Source organism: Schistosoma mansoni, assembly GCF_000237925.1.
Source record: "Schistosoma mansoni, WGS project CABG00000000 data, supercontig 0226, strain Puerto Rico, whole genome shotgun sequence".
Taxonomy (NCBI): domain Eukaryota; kingdom Metazoa; phylum Platyhelminthes; class Trematoda; order Strigeidida; family Schistosomatidae; genus Schistosoma; species Schistosoma mansoni.
The window spans coordinates 17,126-41,513 of record NW_017386092.1 but is presented as its reverse complement, the minus strand read 5'-3'; the positions used below and the strand labels follow the sequence as shown (position 1 = coordinate 41,513).

The 24,388-nt window shown below is 36.7% G+C and overlaps 1 protein-coding gene across 1 annotated transcript in view; it reads left to right on the top strand.

Annotated features, from left to right (window-relative positions):
• The window catches only part of Smp_175760 (endosomal trafficking protein, putative), a gene marked incomplete at both ends in the record, with an annotated part of 113,533 nt that extends 94,904 nt beyond the window's left edge, over positions 1-18,629 (top strand). The window contains 8 exons of the mRNA XM_018791632.1: positions 757-856; positions 1,536-1,811; positions 4,972-5,053; positions 7,699-7,957; positions 9,999-10,205; positions 13,161-13,307; positions 16,679-16,822; positions 18,432-18,629. Coding sequence (XP_018647306.1) covers positions 757-856; positions 1,536-1,811; positions 4,972-5,053; positions 7,699-7,957; positions 9,999-10,205; positions 13,161-13,307; positions 16,679-16,822; positions 18,432-18,629 — 1,413 coding nt within the window. The remainder of the gene's footprint in view (positions 1-756; positions 857-1,535; positions 1,812-4,971; positions 5,054-7,698; positions 7,958-9,998; positions 10,206-13,160; positions 13,308-16,678; positions 16,823-18,431) is intronic.
• Between the last annotated feature and the right edge of the window lie 5,759 nt (positions 18,630-24,388).

Here is a 24,388-nt window from a genome sequence, read left to right as displayed (position 1 = left end):
AAATTCTATCCATTTGCTTTATAGAATGACGATTATCTAATATTGTTGGTTACAACTCCCATTTCTAACGTAACTGAGGTGCATCAGTCACAATAATACACCTCCGTATATCGTATTTTTAACTAATCCAACCCCTGGTGTTTTAATAAGAAGGTGTAACTAGTGAATTTTTACCCAGGTTAGGTATGAGACAAATATCCACCTCAGGCAGTGGATGAGGGTTGCATTGTAGCATCAATTGATTAAAGTTAGACATTAACATTGTTTGATCCCAGCTCTGCGGTGTATAGGTTGGGCGTTATCACGCATGACTAGAGGTCCTAGATTCGATACTTCTTAATAGCTGATTTCGGAATAAAATACTTCTCATCATGTAGCTATCTAGTAACTTTAATGGTAATCTGACTGATATGATTAAGTGATGGATACCATCTACCCCTCTTATACTCACCAACTTCAATCTGTACAGTTAAGTTTCAGTATCATCAGTCTTTACAAATAATTAACTGTTATTCAAAGCCGATTACATAAAACCTTGTCTCAAATCCTGGTGGATGACCTACGTCCCTCCACGAGGGTTAACAGTTGCAAGTAAGTAAAAGAAATGGTGATTTGTATTGGATACAGAAAAGTAGATTACCTTTCCCACTACGTCGTTTTATAAACGTTAAACAATATATTTATGTGATGTTTATTAAATACAGTACTTGTGCGATATCTCATTTAAATCGATTATATTAATTATTTATTTCATAGGTTATTCAAGCTGTTTCTACAAATCCACAATGTCTTGAAGATATGGCTGCATCTCATTTATTAACTTCATTAGTGATGTTGTTCTTTGTTCTTCCAAGAGGTATGTTATAGTTGTTAACCAAACTGGTTTAACATTATTGTTATAATCTACTAACCTCGGTCTAACTCATAATGCTCTGGTACGGCCGAGAGTGGGGAGAGTTCGCCCTCCCTCTCGAAATGCTCTCACAAGGCCACACGTATATAACCTCTGACAGGGAAGCCCTAATCACTGCCTTCTCGTGACAGGGGTGGTGTTTATGAAATTGAGAGGACGAAAAGCGAATATCCGGCGCTTTAACCGGATTGGTGGACACGGAAAGTCCACCTAATGCTGTTGGAAAATACTGATTCCAAACCAATGGTGCACATGGGCCCCAATATCCTGAGGGAACAAATGGCGTATGAACTAATTTTAGGTCACCGGCTACCATGAGAATGCATCGTCTTACGATGCTCCATTGCCTTGTAGATCAGATCTTTAGGTCAAAGGCTTAGGGAGTGGGCCCCTTATAAAATCACTTACTTCAGTTTGGGCAACCGAGCAGTATTCCAGCCCTCTTTCAAATCAAATGAGATTTGTGTGGCGCATATATATCTGGTGCCCGTTTGTACCAATATTCATGTGTTTAATTTAATAATTAAATATGATTATTTATCTCAGAGAACTTAACAATATCTAAGCTACAAATCCTTCTTATCACATTTACTCTCATCATCTTATTTATTTTCTATAATAGCTCATCTTGTACTTATACAAACTATGGAACATTTGATTTCTTCATCATTATTACTGAAAGAATTTATTTATGCTGGTGGTTTAATTTATCTAATGAGTATAATATGTCAATCATCACAACAACAAACACGTCAAGCAACTGTAGATTTAATATCACATTGTTTAATTAATAAACAATTTGGTCGACGTATACAAGCTATTCTGAATCAATATTTACCAAATGTATTCGTTGATACAATAAGAGATCAACCAGAAACATTTTTAGCATTATTCGATGGTAAGTTATATATACGTGTATGTTTTCCCTTACTTTGTTGTCTAGAGAGAGAGAGACAGATAGACATTATTAATATAGTCTAGCAGGCATACATAGATTGCATAAGTCATCAAACTGCACCACTAGGGAAGCCTTAAGTTGAGATCCTGAAGTGAAAGGAAAAAAAAGACTTAAGAACACGTTGCGCTGAGAATCGGAGGCAGCTATCAAAAGAATGCGCAGCAGTTGGAAACAACTGCAAATGATAAAGTTGATTGAAGTCCTGATTGGTGATCTACTGGTTGTAACAGGATTTTAATGTGATCGCCTTAGTCTCGTGTGCAGTTACGGGTATCAGGGCTAATATCACCTCCCGGCTGCCCACACAGTGGAAGGGTATTTCTTGAGGAACCTGAAAAAGAAGTTAGATTAGTATTGGTCTTAACGACCTGGGAGCGTGACCGCAGTTCCCAAAGGACAACTGGTTGAGGTCGGTCACGCACGACCTTTTTGTGGGTAGTCTTTGTGTTAGCTCCGTTCTTCAAAGGACCTTACCGCCGGAGACGGATATCCGTGGGATAAGGCGAGGTGTGCATTTTTAGGGTCGACCTTTTCTAACCCCACCCCTTCTTGTCGGAAGGCAGCATCGCTTTTATTCTGGTTGTCTGAAGGACACACCTTACTGCTGTCACACCTCTGTACAGTCGACAGTACGACTTCGCCTTCAGACCTTGGGATTGCTGCTTTTAGTCTCACCGCTCTTCAAGAGACCTGTCTGGCATGATAGGACCTTGAGGAACGATTGTTCCAGCCAATATAGCTCGATTGGATCATCACGATAGGCAAGCCCGACCACCACGTCAAGGTAACAGCAACGGTCGAGCTGTAACAGGCGTGATTGAATGTTGGTGAGACTATAACTTATGGATGACCTTTAAGGGACCCTAGAGTGACCTTAGGGATTTCCTCTTACTTGGGTTATGGTTAGGATTTAGATTTACGATTTTTTATCACGAAGTGATATTAGCTTTAATGCCAAAATGAATGAGTTTCACGCCATAATTCAAGACCTGTTATCTTAAATATGATTGGTTCGTCCATAAATTGTAGTCTCTCCTCCGTGTTGTTATGGAAGACTAAACCTGAAGAATAAGTCTTCAAAAGATAGTGGAATGTTATATATGAAGGGATACCGGAATTAAGGATCAAAACGAAGATCAGGATTGAATACATCCTCACCGTTATAAAAGATTCTGAACTACATCATGGTACATCTCCAACTGCTGATCATTTTTATCCCACGAACCCGAACTATATAGTCTTCATCTACCGCCATAACTCACATCAACAGTCATTGACTCCACGGACCATGCTATGCATTAGTTTGAGCATCCGTAGCCTTTACCTGATCAATTTTTCATCGCTCATCGAGGTTGGTGGTGGTTAGTCATTGTTATACTTGTGGCCGAGTGGACGCCTGGTTGATGTATGACGCGATAAGACCGCCAAACAGGGAGCAGCGAATTATCGACTGGAACAGTGACACGAAACTTGTACGAGCAGTCTAGAGTACGTATCGGCCCTGCAATCTGCCTAGCCCAGCCAGTTAAGCCCAAAACACCAATAACAGCCTCAGTGGTATGAATCATTGTATTTCAAACATACTTAGTTTATATACCAACCAAACAAGCCATGTCGACCCATAAAATAGATAATAACATTTGTACAATATTTAGCCGAATGTGACTGTGAATAGTAGTCAACAAACTGACGATAACTCAAGAATCGTATGATAATAAGTCAAAGGTCAAAATAAAGTTAATGATAAGAGAAATACGAATATGAATAGTTCGGTTACGTAATAATTGTACAATAGGAAGTAGGTATATTACATTGATCCATAAATAGACCTTAAGTTACCATTCGTAATTCTCTTCGAGATACAACAGTCATACATAATAAATATCCTAACTACCTCGCCCGATGAAGACTCATTATCTTACTGTGAAGAAGAAATGAATTGAATTTGTAATAAACAATTGATCGGAGCTTTCCATGTTATATGGTCGTGTTGGTTAACAATTCCAATTATGAACTAATTGTTCAATGCCTTTTGATTTATAATAATTCGTTTTGAAAACTAACAGTAAATTATCAGTTTATCGAACCTTCATCATCGTATCAAATTATTTATGACTATTTATGATTTAGTCAACACCTAATAACTCGTCATGAATTCAGTTTACATGTCAACTAAAACCTAATAATGAAATGATACAGTATTACCATTACATCATCTAGGCCGTAACAACCAATAATAGTTGAGGTCAAACCATAAGTTTCAAAACCGTGTAACATTTTAATCCACGGTGTTTACATATCTTAAACTTTCATCTAGAAATAATTTGTCCGATAAGTATATATTTGCGTATCTGACTTTAAAATAACATTGTTGGTTTGTATATGATGGTCGATGATAAGCTCGTCAATGTTGTGTGTTCCAACCTTAGTAGATGAACCGTGGGATTCGAACCTGCGATGATCTTATGGTGTAGAGTCATGCGTTTTCTAACGACTTATCGTCCGTTTAAATGATATTCTTCTCTGCTCAAAATGAAGATCTTTATTATAGGTGGATTGTGATCAGAAGTGGAATCTAAGGTATGCATTTTATCATCCGTAGGTATGTACATTCCAGTGTTCACGTCCACATAGAAATGTAAGTCAAGTGTACATCGTTTTAAAGGTCAACGCTTATCCTCTGAGCTACTAAGTATAAATGGTCACTACTTTATTCCATGAGAATAAAGTTGTCTGTGAATGAGTATGTTTCAGGAGTCGTTTCATCAAACAGTGAGTCTCAAATAGGCTTAAATAGGCTTCCTGGATTCTCCTGCCAGCTATAATCCAAATATACTGAAGGCATGTAACTCCAAAACACTATCGAGACTTTTACTGAATATGTATATATATATCATAAAAGGCTGGTCAAAATTCAGTACTGAATATTACCGAAAAGAAAATATTTTAAACTTATACAAATATGAAAAATCTTTACACCCTCCAATGCGACTGACTAACTTGACTTATACTCTTTTATTATTGTACTCAATATTCATTAAACATGTTCTTTTTTCACTATCTCCACTTATATCATTGTTCGCTCATTTATTTTTTTCAGCTGATCATGAAAACCCCGAGGTGATATGGGATTCTAATCTACGTAGTATCTTAACTAAAGTTTTAAATGAACAAACACACAGGTAATGATTGGTTAAATTTTTTTCGGTTTCACATCAATCGTATTTTATAGTGATATAATTAAGTTCTTATAAGGTTTAAGCGGGTTACCAGTTACGAGATGTATTTCTCTTCCTTTAAGCGCGAATCGTATGCTTCAGGACTGACTGATCTACATCAATACTCTAGTATCAAAACAACGAATAAAGTAGTTGAACGTCATGATCACTAATTAATTTATCTTTAAATTTCATCATCCCTGATCGATAGTTCTAGACTGATTATCTCCACTTTACCGACTTTCATCACTTATTACATAGGTCAACTATATGTCTGACTGTCATCATCTCATTTGTTAGCTTATTTTACGTACTCCTGTTACTCCCAGTGGAGCATAGGCCGCCGACCAGCATTCTCCAACCCACTCTGTTCTGGGCGTTCCTTTCTAGTTCTATCCAACTTTTGTTCATTCTTCTCATGTCTGTCTCCGTTTCTCGGCGTAATGTGTTCTTTGGTCTTCCTCTTCTCCTTTGGCCTTCAGGATTCCATGTGAGGGCTTGTCTTGTGACGCAGTTGGGTAATTTCCTCAATGTCATTTGTTAACAGTCTTCATCAAACGTAAAATTCTCTTCTTATTTAAATGTGAAATGTCATTTTAATACTAGATCTGTGTCAATAATAAGTTTGACCATTTTTGAATACTAAAGCAATTGAACATGTTGGTAACTAATGTATTCTGGAAATTAAGATTATGCTGTTGAATCATGTTCACCTCATTTTAGTTCGATTCTACTTAATAGATTAAAGACCTGACTTTAAGCTAAACTTTTCAATTTGAAGGTTCAATTGTAATACTCAACAACTTTTACAGTCATAGCAAATATGGGATCTTAACCTACCACTGGGTGTCTGTTACTTTTAAGTTCTTCAATCAATAAGACACAGTCTCACTTTTGAATAAATGATTAATACTTTGCAGTGTCCAAAATCTGATACTGATACACTGTGTGCTACACGCTAACCGCCCACCCTCAACTGACTACTTGAACGAGAACGTGTACTGGACTACCGAATAAGATGTAAAAATACTCATTCATGTATATACCACTCTAATCTTTAGGAAATTGATCCATTTCCTAGCTAAAGAAATGCACTTGTCGTTTAGGTCACTTCTGATTGTCACTGATTGACCTTTTCATTATTTATCTTAAACTTAATTATGGTTCTTGCATGTTTGTATGTAATTGATTTACATAATTTGTCTAATAAATACACAAACAGTGCTACTAAGCTTTTGGCGAGATTTGGGAAAACTATCTCAGAACATTCATAATTTGTTGAGCACATTGTTTCTGGAGATACTTCATTAAAGGAAATAGTTTTTTGTTCAGGTGTATGCGATATTCCATTGAGAACCTTTAAATACTACAAAAATAATGCAAATCGTGGACCATTGTTTACATTCTATGTTGATGAAAATTTTGAATGTGTTCAATACCAATTCTTTATACCCATCATTGCTAATGTGATTTTCTGTGCACATCATTCTAGTGTTGGAAAAAATGGTATGAAATAAACTAGATACTTGAATTAAAAAATCTTTTAAAAACTACCAACAATGCATTTTGCTTAAATTGAGATAATGAATCAATCAATGTTATGACATCATTGAAAACCTTGAAGGATTCGACGGCCAATATAAGACTGCTCAACACCGTGCGTCAACGTGCCCGCACGCGGGATTCGAACCCAGGAACTTCGGTCTCGCGCCCGAACTCTTAATCTTTAGACCACTGAAATGGCATCCAATCGTGTTAATGTCTAACTTCAACCAATCCACGATATTGTGCAGCCATCTTCCATTGTCTCTGGTGGGTAACTACCTCACACCCGACATGGTTCAACTCTACTGGTCACAGCTCCTCACTAGAATTTCGAGAAATATCTCTGGAAACTAGTCGCTAGTGAGTACATGATGCTTTGTGAAATGGAAAAAAACGAGATAAAATATTTGTTTTGTCACAAAATAGACAACCTCAAAATGCCCTGGTACGGCCGAGAGTGGGGAGAGTCCGCTCTCCCTCTCGAAATACTCTCACATGACCACACTTATCTAGCCTCTGCCAGGGAAGTCCTACTCACTGCCATTTCGTGGCATTACTGTTATTTACGAAATTGAGAGGACGAAAAGCAAATATCGGGGTCTTTAACCGGGTTGTTAGACACGGAATGTTCACCTAGCGAAGTTGGAAAACCCTGATTCCAAACCAATGGTGCGCATGGGTTCCAGTATCCTGAAGGAATAAATGGTGTATGAATCAATTGTTGGTCACTTGCTACCATGAGACTGCATCTCCTTACGATCGTCCATTACCTTGTGGATCAAATCTTTAGGTCGAAGGCTCCGGGTGTGGCCCCCTAAGAAAACCGCCTGCTTCAGTTTGGGCACCTGAGCAATATCACAGCCGTCACACAAATCAAATGAGATTTGTGTGTCGCATTTGTATTCGGTGCCCCATTGTACCAATATTTATGTTTTTACCTTAAATTTTGTAAAATTAAATGTATACTCCCCCTGAGTTTGTGTATTTATTAAATAGATTTCAATATCTCAATTCCCCCCCTTATTTACCTAATCCATTTTTTGTACTTTTTTTCATTTTCATAGTTTCTATAATTCACAATGTGATAATCATAATATGAAATGGAATTTATCAGATTCATTTAAAGTACCATATACAGAAATAATAGCTAAGAAAGCTAATGAAGAAAATAAAAATAAACCAAATGAAATAGCACAATATGTTGCATGTCTTGGTCCAATTCAAATAGCTAATGTTTATTTACATTTATATATATCCCATCCTGGTTGGACATTACGTAATCCAGAATTATTTTTAAATGAATGTATGGAAAAATGGATTGAGGTGAAAAAAAATTTTTTTAGTTATTTTGTTGATTATCATTTATTTTCATAGTTGAAAGCGTGAGTCAATTGAAGCTAGACTATCATGGGAAACCTGGAAGTACTGGACGGCCGTTTCGTCCAATTGTGGGACTCCTCAACATCACGATCTCGCTTCGCGAGATTTGAACCCAGGACCTACGAGTCTCGCGCCAGAGCACTTAACCGATAGACCACTGAGCCGATATCCATGGTTTTAATGTCTAACTTCAAACAATCCACGAAGTTGAGCAACCGTTCACTAATTTACTTACTAAGTGATGGAGTATTGTTACCCTTAGTGTATACATTTGTGTAAATAAACACTTATATCTGGCTGATGAGTCCAAACTAAGACGAAACACTCATTCTGGATTTTATTGCTAACCAGTACTCTCCAACTAACTCTGTTCTGGACTCTCCTATCCTAACTATATCAGACTTAATGCCGAAATGTTTATGTTACGTCCTTGATCTGTCTACCCACTTTCGTGCCGAGAATAACTTGTCTAATGTAGATTAAGATCTTGACGCGATAGGCTGACTGGCTTAACCTTGAGGCTAGTATGCATGAGTTCGAAGTGGGAATAGAGAGAAGAAAACTATTCTATCCCTGGTTGGCTGACAAGCACGCGAGAGAGAGAAGATAAGACAACTGGAACACTACCTGCCTTATTCCAATCACGATCTGGTACCCGAATTCCGAGTTCAGATTAGTGTACAAAGATACATGAATAAATAGTTGACTAACCTGACCACAACGTACAGTAATTAGGAAAATACAGTTATATCCAAAACTGGGGGATTAGAGTAGAAAATAGAGTGCAAAAGGTCACGTCTAAATTACAATAGCTTTGGAACAGAAAAGGCTATGGCAGTGACTCATACATCAAACAAAAGCTTATGATCTGTAGAATAGACTAGGATCAACAGTATATGTTACAGTTTTACAAGTTTTGAATTAAATGAAATAATGTCCCCCGAAATGTAGCTTCCATATTTTGTTAAGACTTCTTATTTTGCTGTTCACATCAACTTCCTCCTTGACAAAAAAGTCATATCTGCCATTTAGCTTAGTGCATAAGGGAAACTGGATGGGGTTGTGAAAAGCATGCGTTCAATACTTCATTTGCAAATCCTCCATCAATTGTCTCAAACTTTATCGTTCCTTTATTACCATAATACATACTGTTTGTTCCCATTCTCTTCGATTCTATATTCCTAACCTTCTAGTGTTAGGCATTCCACTTCTGATTGGTATTATATACTATTTATGTCGACATAAGTAACATACATCACATCATTATTTCCATTACTTTACTGTTCATTTCTTGTTGACTTCATCCCATTGTATTGATTAGAATATAAAAATTTCAGCCGATACACATTTTCGTCATAGAAACCAAATGGATTATGAATAATTTGTAAATTTTGTAATGAGTATTTAACAAACAGTGATGTTAAGTCAATTCATTGTAATTGTATTACCTTTCTGGTTATAGTAAAACATAAAGGAATTAATATAGGTCTATTGGTTCATTACAATATACAAGTTCTTTTATATAGTTGAAATCATGAGTCAATTGAAGCTAGACCACCATAGAAAATCTGGAAGTACTGGACGGCCGTTTTGTCCTATTGTGGGACTCCTCAGCAGTGCGCATTCACGATCTCGCCTCGCGGGATTCAAACCCTGGACCTATCAGTCTCGCGCCAGAGCACTTAACTGATAGACCACTAATCTCAACTACATAAAATTACTAAAATCTCCATAAAGCCCCTTTCTGATATGCAAGTTCGACTGCCACGTTAAGTCAGCATGTGTGGTTTATGGGTGCATATGAATTGTAACCTAGATCTTGATGATAGAAAGCTAATTGTCACAATCACTTAATCCATTTTGCTAACATACTTTCAACGACACAGAAATCACTTTTTTCAACCGTATAATGCATTATCATACTTATTATTATCATTTCACAATTCTATCCCTGTATCTCATATCTGTTTTTGTTATTTTCTAGGCAATACATCAATTACCAAATTCAACTTTATTAGTTAGATTACTAACTCGAGCATGTAAAACTGTACTGACTGATCGTCCTGGTCTTACGGATTCTTTGCCTCGATCTGGTAATGTACATAGAGTTTTAGAATTATTAGCAAAAGTCGATGATCCAGAAGGTGCTAAAGCAATTGTCATCATTTTACATCAGATGTCAGCGAGCAAAGTAAGTTTTGGGGCATATGTTTCATTCTTAATGAAAAGCTTTTACAAATTTTCTTGTTCGGTCAGTCAAGCTAAACAGCTATTAAGTGAAGCATGAGAGTATAAGACAGCTGTATTGCCTTAGTATAAGGTGGTAGTCTTAGATACGTACTGCTAATTAGTTTCTTAATAATAGAATAAATCACTTATCCAATCCTCCCTGATTTTCATGATATAAATCTTCTTGTAATTTACTCGCTAACAATAAGTTGATTGACATCATTCAATCATTCATAGGAGATTTGATAGTGGGAATAAAAGAAATATTAAGTAACATGGGGATTCGGTCGTGAAGATGTTCACGAGTGCTGTTAGAGGTATAAGGGTTGCTGTCGATTTCTAGTTTCCTACATCGTCGATGGATATTTCTTCTTGGGAAAGAGACCTTAGAAAGAAACTGGATTATTATTAGTTTTAGAGACCAGGAAAAGTTACTGCAGAGCATTTGAAAAAACTACTTGAGCCCAGTCACACACGACTTTTGTATGAGAGGTTTGTAATGTATTAGCTCCGTACTTCAGTAGGTCTTGCCGCCTTAGGTAGAAGCCTGTGGGGTAAGATGAAGACTGGCATTTTCGGACCTAACCTTCACTAACCTCTTTTCCCGTTGTAAGGAGGAAAACCGTTTACTGCTTTCCACCCTAACGTTCTGCAACCGGCCTTCCTGGCATAGTACAACCTAATGGAACAATTTACCCGACCGCTGTAGCTCGGTTAAGTCATTACTACAGACAAGCCCAGCTACGACGTCAAAATGGTAGCCACTGTCAGGACCAGTCAGTCACAACTTGCAACCCGGTATGTATGTACATCAGTTCAAGTTGCCATATCCTATCAACACAGCGATATGAAATCGTCAGTTCAAATCCCAGAATATTAGAGGTTGTACCAAAAGGAATAGTGATTAAAAGAACTAGCCGTCGAAGATATGACTCTAGATCTAAATCAGTGAGCAAAGAAAAGGTGGTTATCAGGAATTTGGAATCTCAGAATTTGGAGAAAGCAAAAAATGAAGGCACCTGCACCATTGCAAACGATTTTGAGCCATGTTATTCAAAGTCTCTAAACATTAGTTAGAATAGTCACGTAGACTCCAACAAGGTAGCCTGTACCTATTAACATGTATAAGTCTAATTGCCAGTGACTTCATGAACTGATTTCCTAGCTTTTTTCTGGTGAATTCCCAACACCAGACAACCTCTCCCATACAGGTAAGTGGTTGCTAGTCATCCGTAATACATGTCACAACCACCTTAGTCGATGGAGATTTACTACCTTTGCAGTCGATTTTCTATCCTTAACTATTACCTTATTCCCAAACCGGACTTTGATTACTCAGTGGTCTCACAATACTCTAGCAATGCTTCGAAGACACCTGTAATCGAATACTGATAACACACTAATATCCTCTCTTTTTAATGACCATGTTTCATACTCATACAGTAGGAAGGAGCGAACTACCGTTCAGTGAACATATCCTTTGGTTGGTATAATTGATATCTCGCCTACGCTGTAAGTGTTAATCGTTAGTATTCACTTTCAGGACCAAAAAACGTGGCACTGCAGTTCTATAATCACACTACTCTACTTTATAAATCATTACTTAGCTACTGAGTTTTATTGATATTTTCTTGAAAGTTAAAGGGAGAGTTGTATTTGACAATACACGAATATGACAACGTCGTGTGAAATGTCACATACAAGCACAGATTATCGATACAACAGCATGATGTGTAGTCACTGATATATCTGTAAACGTAAACAACCATGGAGAAGAATTCAATGAAGAAAATGTCGAAATTCCAAATCCATGAAATCGTGGAAGTATCAGGAAGTTTCTAGAAACATCATATTCAAATCAGTCTATAATTAATTAAACTTAACGAATGTGTATCTGATCTACCAATCTAAACGAAATAAAAGTCAATCAACCACATGATTTTAGGTCAATTAAACTAAACAGTCAATTTGAATCTAAGAACAAATGAACACAATAAAATGAATGAAACTAACCAATTACAAACAAGATCATTATAACAATCTTATTTAAGACACATGAAATTAGCTCATTTCTACATGAAATAATCAAACTAATAATGTTGTGGCATGATCTACTTATATCCATATAAGTAGTATATAGTGATGATCAGACATAGAATGTATTTTGCCAGAAGACCGATAAGGAAAGAACTAAAATGAAGCGCAATTGGTAGGAAAATGCATGAACAATGAAATTAGAGAAGATAGATTGATATTTACAGAAGGAACAGTGAAGATTGAGATAATTGACTGTTATTTTGCAAATTTACTGTTCATTGTATGGTTATCAGAATTTAGTGAGATAGTTTGTAATTTGTGCCTAAATACATTCGACTGTCCCCACCCATGTTTTTGTTCACTACAATGTTATCCAGTCACTCACAACATAGAACTTCGTACGTACGTACATCAGTTCGAGTTGCCATACCACATTAACACAGAGATACAGTTGTCCATTCAAATCCCATAGTGGTAGAAGTAGTAAGAGTATAAGCAGTAATCCGATTGATTAGGGTTTGAAGATGTTATTCAAGGAGTATAATCCAGTGAAATAACTTTGAAAGGAGAAAAAAGATAGAGACATGAAGAATTCAGAAGATTAGAATTTGGTAGAACACAAAGAGTGGATGCACTTTCGCCATTGCAAACGATTTTGCGCCATGTCATTTAAGGTCTCTAACCATCGATTGGTATCATCTTGCGAATCCCAACAAGGTAGTCTACACCTATCAGTATGGCTCAGTCCACTTGTCAGTGACTTCATGGATTTGTGCCATTTTTCGGTCTGGCAATGTTATCCAGAATAATAATGAAGTATTCACATACACATTCACTATTGTATTGTTATTTGTTTATTTGTATTTCTTTTCTATTTTAGTTATGTGTACAGTCAATGTCAGAGAGTGATACAATTAGTGGTTTAATTCGTATTGTTAATCGTTGTATTGGTGAAGAATTAGGTTTAATTGGTGAAACATTATTCTGTTTATTTGATACACAATATTCTGATCCATTAATTGAACAAGTAAGTAGATGATTTTGTTTATATTTTGTTTTATTCTATTTTATAAAAGTTAATCGTTAAATCGCAGGTTCGAGCCCTGTATTATCTATTTCCATCTAAATACCTGCTTCGGTTTGGGCGCTTGGAGAGTATTCTAGCCCTCACACGTGGAATGATGAAGAGTAGCACATATATATTTGGCGCTTCCTTGTATAAATGTTTGTGTGTTTAAATAAATAACTTACTTACTTACTTACGCCTGTTACCCCCAATGGAGCATAGGCCGCCGACCAGCATTCTCCCACGTACGATCCAACTTTTATTCATTCTTCTCGTCTGTCTCCATTTCTTGGAGTAATGTGTTCTTTGGTCTTCCTCTTCTCCTTTGGCCTTGGGGATTCTAGGCGAGAGCTTTCCCTGTGATGTAGTTGGATGCTTTCCTTAATATGTATCCTATCCACTTCCAGCACTTCTTCCTGATTTCTTCCTCCGCTGGATGGAATCTGGTTTGTTCTCTCCCACAGTAGATTGTTGATGATAGTGTCTGGTCAATGGATCCGAAGTATTTTGCATAGACAACTGTTAATAAACACTTGTATCTTCTGGATGATGGCCTTCGTAGTTCTCCAGGTTTCTGCTCCATACAGTATAACTGTCTTGACATTTGTATTGAAAATTCTGATCTTGGTGTTGGTTGACAATTGTTTTGAGTTCCAGATGTTTTTCAGTTGTAAATATGCTGCTCTTGCTTTGCCGATCCGCGTCTTCACATCTGCATCAGATCCACCGTGTTCATCAATGATGCTCCTTAAATAAATAAACCAGACAGTATTTACCCAAATCTCGATGCTATACATTCAATGTATAAATTGCACGCATATATTATCATTAGTAATGATTGAAGTGCCCTATAATTATCTCCCTTGACAATATAACAACAAGATTCTAGAAAGTATTTATAATAAATGTTGTTGGATGAAATAAATTATGACACTTTGTTACATTCTCTGAACTTTATTAGTCTAATATCACAGGCTTTCATTGTCATCCTAAATAATGTTTATTTATTTGAACACAAATATTGTTACAATGGGGCACCGAATACAAATGCTTCACGCAAGTCACTTGATTTGTGTATGGGCTGTGATACTGCTCGGGTGTCCAGACCGAAGCAGGTAGTTTTCTTAGGGGACCGTGCCCGGAGTCTTTGATCTAGAGGTCCGATCCACAAGACAGTGGAACAACGTAAGCAGATGCAGTCCCATGATAGCCGATGACCAACAACTGGTTAATACGCTCTTTGTGTCCCACAGGATCCTGGAGCTTATGTGCACGATTGTTTTGGAGTGGGGGTTTTCCAACTCCTCTAGGTGGATTGTCTATGTCTATCAACCCGGTTAAAGCACCGGACATTGGCTTTTCGTCCTCTCAATTTAGTAGACAACAATAATGCCGCGAGAAGACAGTAAGTATGACTTCTCGGACAGTGGCTGTATGAGCGTGGTCATGTGAGAGCATTTCGAGAAGGAGAACGGGCTCTCCCCACCCTCAACCACACCTGGGCATTTGGAGGCTTCGAGATAGTGTCATCAGCATGTACATCATATGGAATTAAACTTTTCAATTATAACAAGAACTTGAATCTAGTCAGTTTTAACAAACTTGTCTGAAAACCATTCATTATATTATCATTCATGCACACACGCGCATACACACGGATATACAAGATTCTTTTTAATTAGTTTTCTCGTGTTCAGTGATTCTGTAAGATGGTTCTTTTTGATAATGTGGCGTTGATAACACCACGTTCAACCTTCCTCTTCTACGTCGCACTTGTAACCGATAGTAAGTAGCCTTAGATGGACTCCAAATATAGCTAACATGATAAGCAAACTTGAAATAAATCACCATTTTTACCATAGTCTGTATATACCTTTCTATTTTGTTTAAGCTATAGTCGATCAAGGCACAAATATCTCGGACTTCAAGCATGCAAACATTGAAATATCACATATCTCAGTAGTATTTACCATTGTACAACAAAATTATCACTGAAAAATTACTACCGTACTTTTTTTCAATGAAAAAAAATCTTACTCATGAATTAAAGAGGGGGGAGAGATCATTAGCGATCTGCTTAAATATTTGGGCTACCTGTTCTTGCCATCTAGATATTTCACACAAGTTATCTGTTTGTTTGTTTGTTTCAACACATCATTATGTCTAATAATCGCGTAACCTATTCAGGCTCGTTTATACAAAGTTTACGACCTTTCTCTGTACAACTTGCATTAAAGTACAACCATCAGAGTTATCGTGGTGGCTGGCAATATGTGTTGAAACGAATAAACATTACTCAGATAGTCAATTCATGAACTGTTAACATCTAACTGACGATCACTCGATATTTATCGTCAGAATCGATCATGATATAAGAAACGGAAACTTGTTGAAATACCTTATGCTGAGAATTCTATATGATACCAAAAATATCATATTCAAGAAAGCCAATAATAATAATAATTGTATTGGTAATAACAATAGTGTTAGTAGTAGTGTAGTATGTGTTACTGATCTCGATAAATATAAGTAGTATGTATTATCAATCTAAAGTGAAATGTTTAGAGACAGAAGGTTAAGAAGATCAAAGGAATGAGAACGAGAAGAGATAGTGATTGGTGTGAAAACGAAAGAACAATCAAGTTTGAGACATTTGATTGACATTATGCAAATGAAATATTTACTGTATGTTTCTTAGATTTTACTAAGAGATTTTGTAATTTTGTAATTGAAATACATTCGGTTGTCCCCATTCGTGTGTACCTGTACATTAAACTTCAAGTATACAAGGTGTAATACAAAAGCTTCCTTCACATTACCTCATCATATGCATTATGCAACGAAAACATTGTTGAGAATATGATATATCTTGTTGATTGAACGCTATATTCGAATCTTAAAGTAGTCTCATAACCCCCAAGCTAGAACTACACAGCGACTTGAACACGAGAGAAAACGCACAAAATATGTGGGAAGCACTTTACTCCAAAGGTTCCTTTTATGTACAGAAAATATAGGGTTTTTATAGTATTTTAGAAGTCTTCGAGTTTTCATGAAAGTTCTAGAATGCTACTAAATATAGTAGCAATGTAGTAATCAACCAATTAGAACCTCTACAGGTGACTTTTTACTTTCGTGATGTTTCTAGCATAACTTCTACTGAACGCTGATTGGACAAAATGCTTCTTAATGTTTCCTGAGCTTGTCATGTCTATTGGGAGTAATTTTCAGGATCGCCCCAACAGTATTAAAATTATGTGATCACCAATTGTAAACCTAACTGATTATACTGTTGTGATTATTTGTAGTTCAATTTCTCTCCTTATTTTTAGGCTTTAAAACATGATCTTATTGGTTTTATATTACGTATGCTTCAAAATGGTTTCCCATCTTCAGTACGAGAACCTGGACAAACCCGAGCCTATCTCATAAAGGCATTAAAAGCTATGCAATACAGTGCAGTTTATGGTGCAAAAGTAAGTATGATTATGTACACATTTAACAAACTGTATATGTATATACCACTCTGTCTAATCAATTCACGAATTAAGACTAGAAAAGCTTCATTTTACAAAATCAAGGGTAGGTCTTTCGATCTTATCCACTTCAAAATATTCACAATTTATGCCAAGTTCTGTTTTATTATCTCTGTCTTCACTATACAAATCATCACTGATAGTTATCAGATATTCAACTTTTGAAGTATCACCTTTATTTCACATTTCTTGACCCTTAATATTTTAATGTGGACAGGAAACGTTCCTCGAATTCATTACACTAACGATCTGTTAAGTTCGCTTCTTGAGTAACACAGAATACGTTAAACAACTACGGCACTCGAACATATAGAACCCCCACAGTTGCGAATTTGAAGACAGAACAAGACTGGAGAAATTCTTGTTGGATAAGAATCAAAATGTACAGAAAATCATGGGTATTTATAGATATTAGCGTTTGCTACTGTCCAATAGTAGCATGCCACGTTGATATTCTAGAAAGATTCATCATGTTCTGATTGAATAGAAACTCTTCGACTCTTTTAGGTCCTCTGGAGACTCCGTCGCAGTTCTCGGAAGCCATCCCAACACAATCGTTTAGACAGTATAAAAGCAAGAGGTCTTTTAGGTCTTTTTTTTAAATCAATAACAGAGTTCAACTTTCTTGTTTCCTTTTAATAACTCCTACAGACTTCACTCTTCTCATTGAATCTCTTCGTCCAACTTAAGATAACTTTATTCTTTAGTGTATTTTCTCCTTAACTTTTTCTAGATCTTCCAAGAGTTGTTCTCAAGTTTCACCAACAACTTTAATAGCACATCTCATATATTTACTAAACAAATCATATATGACATTGAAAATCATAAATTCGTGGTGACAGTAGAAATTCATAATCACTCCATTTTTACAAAACATTTGTAACAGTAAATTAATCCCTAAAATCGACATTTGATGCTGACCGCATTAGTTTTGATGGACTTACCTAGCTGAAGGCGCTCAGTTATGCATCCGCATCAGATCACAAGTGGATATGCTGTACTTGACCTCTCCTAAAACCACCAACTAGTGAGGACGGTCCACAGGTGAAGTTGAGAAAGCTCTAGGAAGCCTAGAAAGAGTCGAACATACTCCATCCAATCAGCTTTTGGAAGAATATTCTAGAATCACTACGTGTAGCTCCCCTATTGGACAATGCTGATAACTCCCTGTGTACCGATTGGATAACTATAATGATGATTTCGTTTCTACTAAAAACTATAAATACCTGACAGTTTTGTACCATAATTGACACTGTTTGGAATAACATTCCTTCTACTTGTCTTCTGTCTTCTTATTTTGCAACTTGGGAGGGTTCTAGCGTTTGAGTGCTCAAGTATTATGCGACAGACTAAGAATCTAAGTTCGAGATATAACAGTTTAGATCAGTCACTTCTCAATATTTTGATAGCCTTTCAAATATATCTTTGAACCTCTTCATTTCTGATTCCACTGAGTGAACACGTTTTGATTATAAGTGTTACTGGTTAAGGTGTTATTAAACTCTAAACACTTGTATCATCCTTTATTTTTCCTCCCTTTTTTTTAAAGGTTACTTCAATTCTTGAAACATATCCTAATTGGGCAGATTATCGTGATCAAGGTCATTCTTTATTTATTTCTAATGTACCACAATCAATGACTACATATTTAACAGCTGGTCCAGCATCAGGTAGTTTACATAGTGGATATTTAACAACAACATCACCTGAATTAAATCCTTCATCTTTATCAAAACCTTATTCATGATTAGTTCCTTCCCATTCATTCATTCATTTATATACTTTGTACTCAGGATAATTAATCTTAATTGTAATTAAGTGAAAACAATCCCTTCTTTTTTTTGGAATCATTTATTACAATCCCTACAATACATAAACAAGAATATGTCTATATATACACACACACACACACTTGATCTACTGTCATGTATACACTATTTCAGTTCGTTCTTTGAGGTGTGATAGTACTAATGCTGACGATTATCATGATGATGATGATGATGTTGTTACTATGCCTGTAATACTCATATTATTTGATTATCTATATATATATTCATGATTTCAATCATTTTTGTAATATCAGAAATTCAATCGCCCCCTCCCCACCCTTTATTGATGTTATTGATTTTTATTCTTTTAATATTTTTTTTCTTATGAATTGATGATTATTCAATGTACAGAATAAGTAAAGTAGCATTAAAAGGGGGGAGGGGGAGGGGAATTACAATTTTTCTTTATTGTGGAATTGTTGTTGCTGTTGCTGTTTTGATATCCCTTTTTTTACAAAAAAAGTAAAGAAAATTGTAAAACAAGTGTACTTTTAAAGTCAGTTCAATATTCTTCATAATAATGAAACTATTGTATTTATTATATGAAATAATAATAATATAAATATGAATAGTAAATTTACTTGATATTGTTTTATTTGAATCTTCCCATTGATGTTTTGGGACTGGAATTGATCAGTCTCTCTCTTATTGGCATATTTGCATACTGTGAATTTAAACTTTACCTCATTGCAAAAGCCAGTGGCTATCAAGACTCAGTAGCTGAAAGTAATGTCAGTGAAGTGAATGTTATATAGCTTATTAAATGATTAGATGAAATGATTCATTTAAATTGTACATTGTGTTCAGCATAGATTGATCTCAGTTAAAGTAATTGGTGGAGTTCTGATATGTCAGGACTGAAATAGTTGTTCTCAACATGAGTATTGAATAATCGTTACGTGTTATCACGTATTGATTATTGTTGAAAATGTAGAGTACCATCGAACACCAACCCATTGGTTCTAATGGATAAAAAGTTATTCAGAAGATTTGATGGGTTGGGTTCTTAGTGGGGTTGCTGGTGACTACTGCCAAACAGTCCAATACTATAAGCAAACATGGATGATGGCTAGCAGTGAAATCCAGAACGCTGGTTTTGTCCTACTTATAAGATTCAAGTAAACAATACCAAGTGAATTTAAACTTCACCTCATTGCACAAGCAAGTGGCTATCAAGACTCAGTAGCTAAGCGGATAACGCGATGGTGTTTGAAGAAAAAAGTACTGGGTTCGAGTCCCAGAGTGAACATTAACAAGTCTGAGATGCAGGTACATCCAGCTGACAAGTCCCGAATGGGGTGAAATATGCGTCCTGAATTCCATTGATAGCCACTATCCATCTTTGCTTATAATGAATATGAATACGTTTGATGAGCATTTGTTTCTCTGTTCAAGATGTCGATCTTGCCTCCAAATGCCCTGGTACGGCCGAGAGTGGGGAGAGTCCGCTCTCCCTCTCGAAATACTCTCACATGGCCACGCGTATATAGCCTCTACCAGAGACGTCCTACTCACTGCCTTATCACAGCATTACTGTTGTTCACGAAATCAAGAGGACGAAAAGCGAATGTCTGGCAGGAGCTCTAACCGGGTTGGTGGACACGGCGAGTCCACCTAGGAGAGTTGGAAAACCCTGATTCAAAACCAATGGTGCACATGGGCTCCATTATCCTGAAGGAACAAATGGCACATGAACCAATTGTTGGTCACCGGCTACCATGGGACTGCATCGCCTCAAAAGAAAGTTAAAGCCAAAATGAGAATAAATGATAGGCTGCGTTTCTTTAATCGGGCTAACCAGTGCAGATTTATAATCTATATAGTTTTTAGTAGTACTCTAATAATATACCTAATCCGAAGATTGTAGATTTGTCATGATGTAACTGCCTAGTCTATAAGATCTTACGTGGAAGTCACATCATTGTCTACGTCGACTCATCGTATCGTAACAATGACCAATATATGATGGAAAACACATTCAGGCTGGAGATAGAAAAATATATTTAATAAGAGTAAATAAAATGTAACCAAAAACCTTGCTGAAAAGACTTATGTTAACATATGAGACAGAGTGTACAAAATACAGTAGACTTTTGTTCTTTGCGAATGGGAAGTTTAGTCTTAATGTAGCTTGCAGCTCCAAAACTTTTGTTATATCCTTAAGCAACAAAATAACTATTTTTGATTCGAAGGATCTGTCTTAAGCTTAACGTCCGAAAGATTAAGTTTTATCCGAGTTAATAGATAACAAATGCAAAGGCAAGCTTCACGAAATATACACAGACCTCACGGTAACTGTTTACAATAGGCTTAGTAAATCAGATCTCAGGTGGTTATGTGGCACATGCAACATGAATACTGAGGACTTACTGTGGAACATCATCGTCAACTTGACAGTTCTACGAGAAAAATTTCAGCGATCCTTAAGAAAGGGCAATCTTGAAGCAAATAAACAAACAAAGAAGCGCAGTGAAGTCTTAAAGAAGGTATTCGACATTATTATTGTCAGTGGAATACGCACCAACTTTGGTGAGGATATTCTAAAACATATCTCTGACATAATGCCGAAGGTGTTGGACTCTCTTAGTGAAATTGTGTCCCCGAGCACAGACTCCCTAAATGCTACTGTAGTTCCCAATAACTTTTACTGCAAGCGACTGAACTCCCGTCAACAGAATTGAAAGTTATCGAACGTCACCGTCAAAAATAATGAATAGCCCAGGTCTTGTAGGAAAGTCAGCCAATGAATCTGTCATTCAATCTACCTATATGATTCCCAGGCATTCAGAAAGTACCACGTGAATCCGGACCGCTATCTGACTGATAAACAAAAAGACATTATTCTCAACGTACACGAAAACCTGTAGAAGCAATCACAGTTCAAGTCCATTCTTTCATAATAATGAACTCTAAAGAGAGCTTTGGCCTTCTGCTTATTCCGCAGGATGAAAGCGAGAAGCTGCTTTAAGAAGAGCTTAAAAGGAAGCTCGAAATTCCTGAAACTGATCCATCAACTATTATACAGTGTAACCGATGAAAGGATAACAGAAACCAAAAACATCCAAAACTCCATCTTGTAACGTTCATCAACGCTGCTAACTTACAGGATGTTTTGCTGACCAATTACTTTCTGAAATCAGAAGAGGATGTGAGAACACTACCCATATTGTTATCAGGGAAATTCCGAAGGGCTCTCTCTATAAGTTGATTCTGGGAAGCGATATCATTGTGCATGGTGTCTCAGAAGACATGGACCCTGACTGACACAGAAAAGCTGAGGATATATGATAGAATAAGAGCTGTTGTATTGAATATTATTAATGTTACTGTATTTAGATATGTTTGTATTGCTCAACACTGAACTTGTTCGTTTGTATCTTTGACCTCGGACATTTTCGTTTCCCTTTGTCTTTGCTTTGGTATTGGGAAGATTTGCTCCAGAAACCTGGCAATTGAAGTTTTGTTCCGTAATTGTTCTGATTATCATTAGAATGATATTCGGGTCGATTAGTTGTAATTTGCAAATGAACTTTGGTTCCTGAATTGCACCTCAGTTCTATTGTTTCTTGCGATCGTAATTAGAAATAGATCGATCTATTGTGCTTCAGTAACGAAAGAAAGCAAAACCTCGGATGTAGCACTGATTATTCAGACTATAATATAAGACGCAATGATCAACCATAAAAGCAAACTAGCACTGATTATCCCACTTGTAAACTGTAAACAAGAAGGAAAAACGTGGAGAAGTCAGGGATTACCTGTTCGGAAATTCCAATGTGCGTAGGTTGCTCTCCACTCACGTAAGACTTATTTAGGTAAGCAGGAAGAGGAAGCTTGCGCATTCTAAATCGAAAGCACGAACTGTCTATGTATAAAAGTTTATAGAACAAAATACATGAGTTACCTGAATTAAATAACGCTATCATTACTCATCTAACAAAAATATCCGAAACATGGATATCTTCTTCAATTACGGGTCATACGCTGTCAATAACCAGCATGCCTTTGTTTTTGCAACGACAGAAGAACAGGACTCAGAGACGAGGTAGTCCTATACCTACGATCTTAGATGACAGAACATCAAGTGTACACTCGTGAGTTTATCAATCCTCATGATGCTGTATGGTGATAGGTGAGATTGTCTAACAGCTCAAGATGTTCACTAGGAGTCATGTACAGAAAGTCCACTGCTGAGCCGCAAAGTACGACACTGGGCTGGAAGCAGATGAACTGGTGATGATAGCACATATAGGCAAATCAAAAAGTAAAGAACCAATGCTCAAAGGTAATAAGAGAAGATGGTTCCATTATCAAATAAATCCAATTATTAAATTTGCCTCCAATCCGGAAAAACGTATTCCATCATGCAACCTTTCTCAAAGAAATCAAAACCGAAGTTTCACAATTGTTAGGTTTTAGCGGCCCAACCGATAACGCTAATGATGCTGCCGACCAAAACAATATTTTCAAGTATTTGGATCGTTTAATGCCATCGACATTGACAATTGCTTCACCAGTAACTCAAAAAGATTGTGAAGTGAACCCGAGAGCCAACGTGATGTGTCGGAAACGTCAGCATCTAAGCAAGGAAATTTCTCCAGACAAGGTTTGGCTAGCCTTGCAACACTGAGATAAGTGACGAAGTAGCTTAGTGCGATGTTCTCACCTTTGCTTAGACGAGACACAGTAACAGAAAATTGGAAGCTGACTCACAATACACTAATTTTCAAAGAAAGCCGACATAGCGAACCGAAAAGCACTTTTTCCAGTACCCTCAGAAGTTATGCGGTCTCTGGTATACGATGGTTTACGTGACTACTTATTGTCTATAAAATTCTTTTCACCAAAAAACAACACAGTTTTAGAAGGAATAGCTCTTTTGCAACCAACCTGCTGACCGTGGTGTACAGACGGACAATCATGCTTGATCACAAGGGAAAGGTTGATGTCTCATACCTTTACTTCTCAAAAGCTTATGATGGGATCAATCACATGTGCTCATCAGTAAGCTCAAACGGTTACCGTCGCTATTAATTGATTGGCTTGTTTCATATCTAAATAATCGACTTTTAGGGCCATGGTAAGATTCACTTCTCCAGCTCCAGGATGTCCTATTGGGTCCTCTTGTGTTCAGTACTAAGAACTAATTTTTCTTTCCTAATTCAGTAGGATCTGACTAGACGTCAAAGTCAGATAGTTGACAACAAACTTACTTCTAGAATTTCAGTGTTAGGTAGTCCATCTGAGATATGTCCCTAACTATCCATTCAACATTGGTCATTCCCTACCGCTATCCCAAGTTGAAAAAGAGCTACGATTGTGGGTACCCTATGATTTGAAATCTTACGCTAACTGCAACAAAAATGTTTTTTGGGTAAACCTTGAACTGGTAGGGTTGAGGCTCATTTTGACTATTTTGATGGTAGAACCTTACGCTTAATGCTCAACAGTTTCATTCGAAAAAAATTGGGGTATGGAAATATAGTAATTTCTCTCTCACTCCAAAAGGATAAGAATAGTTTGTAAAGCATCTAGAGGCCAGCCACAAATCTAAATTCCTAACTCAAACCTTATGAAGAGCGACTCAAATCACTGAATCCTTATACATCGGAGTACAGATGCCTCAACAACGACTTTCTAGTGACTTATATCACCCTAAACACTTCTAAACATCCCC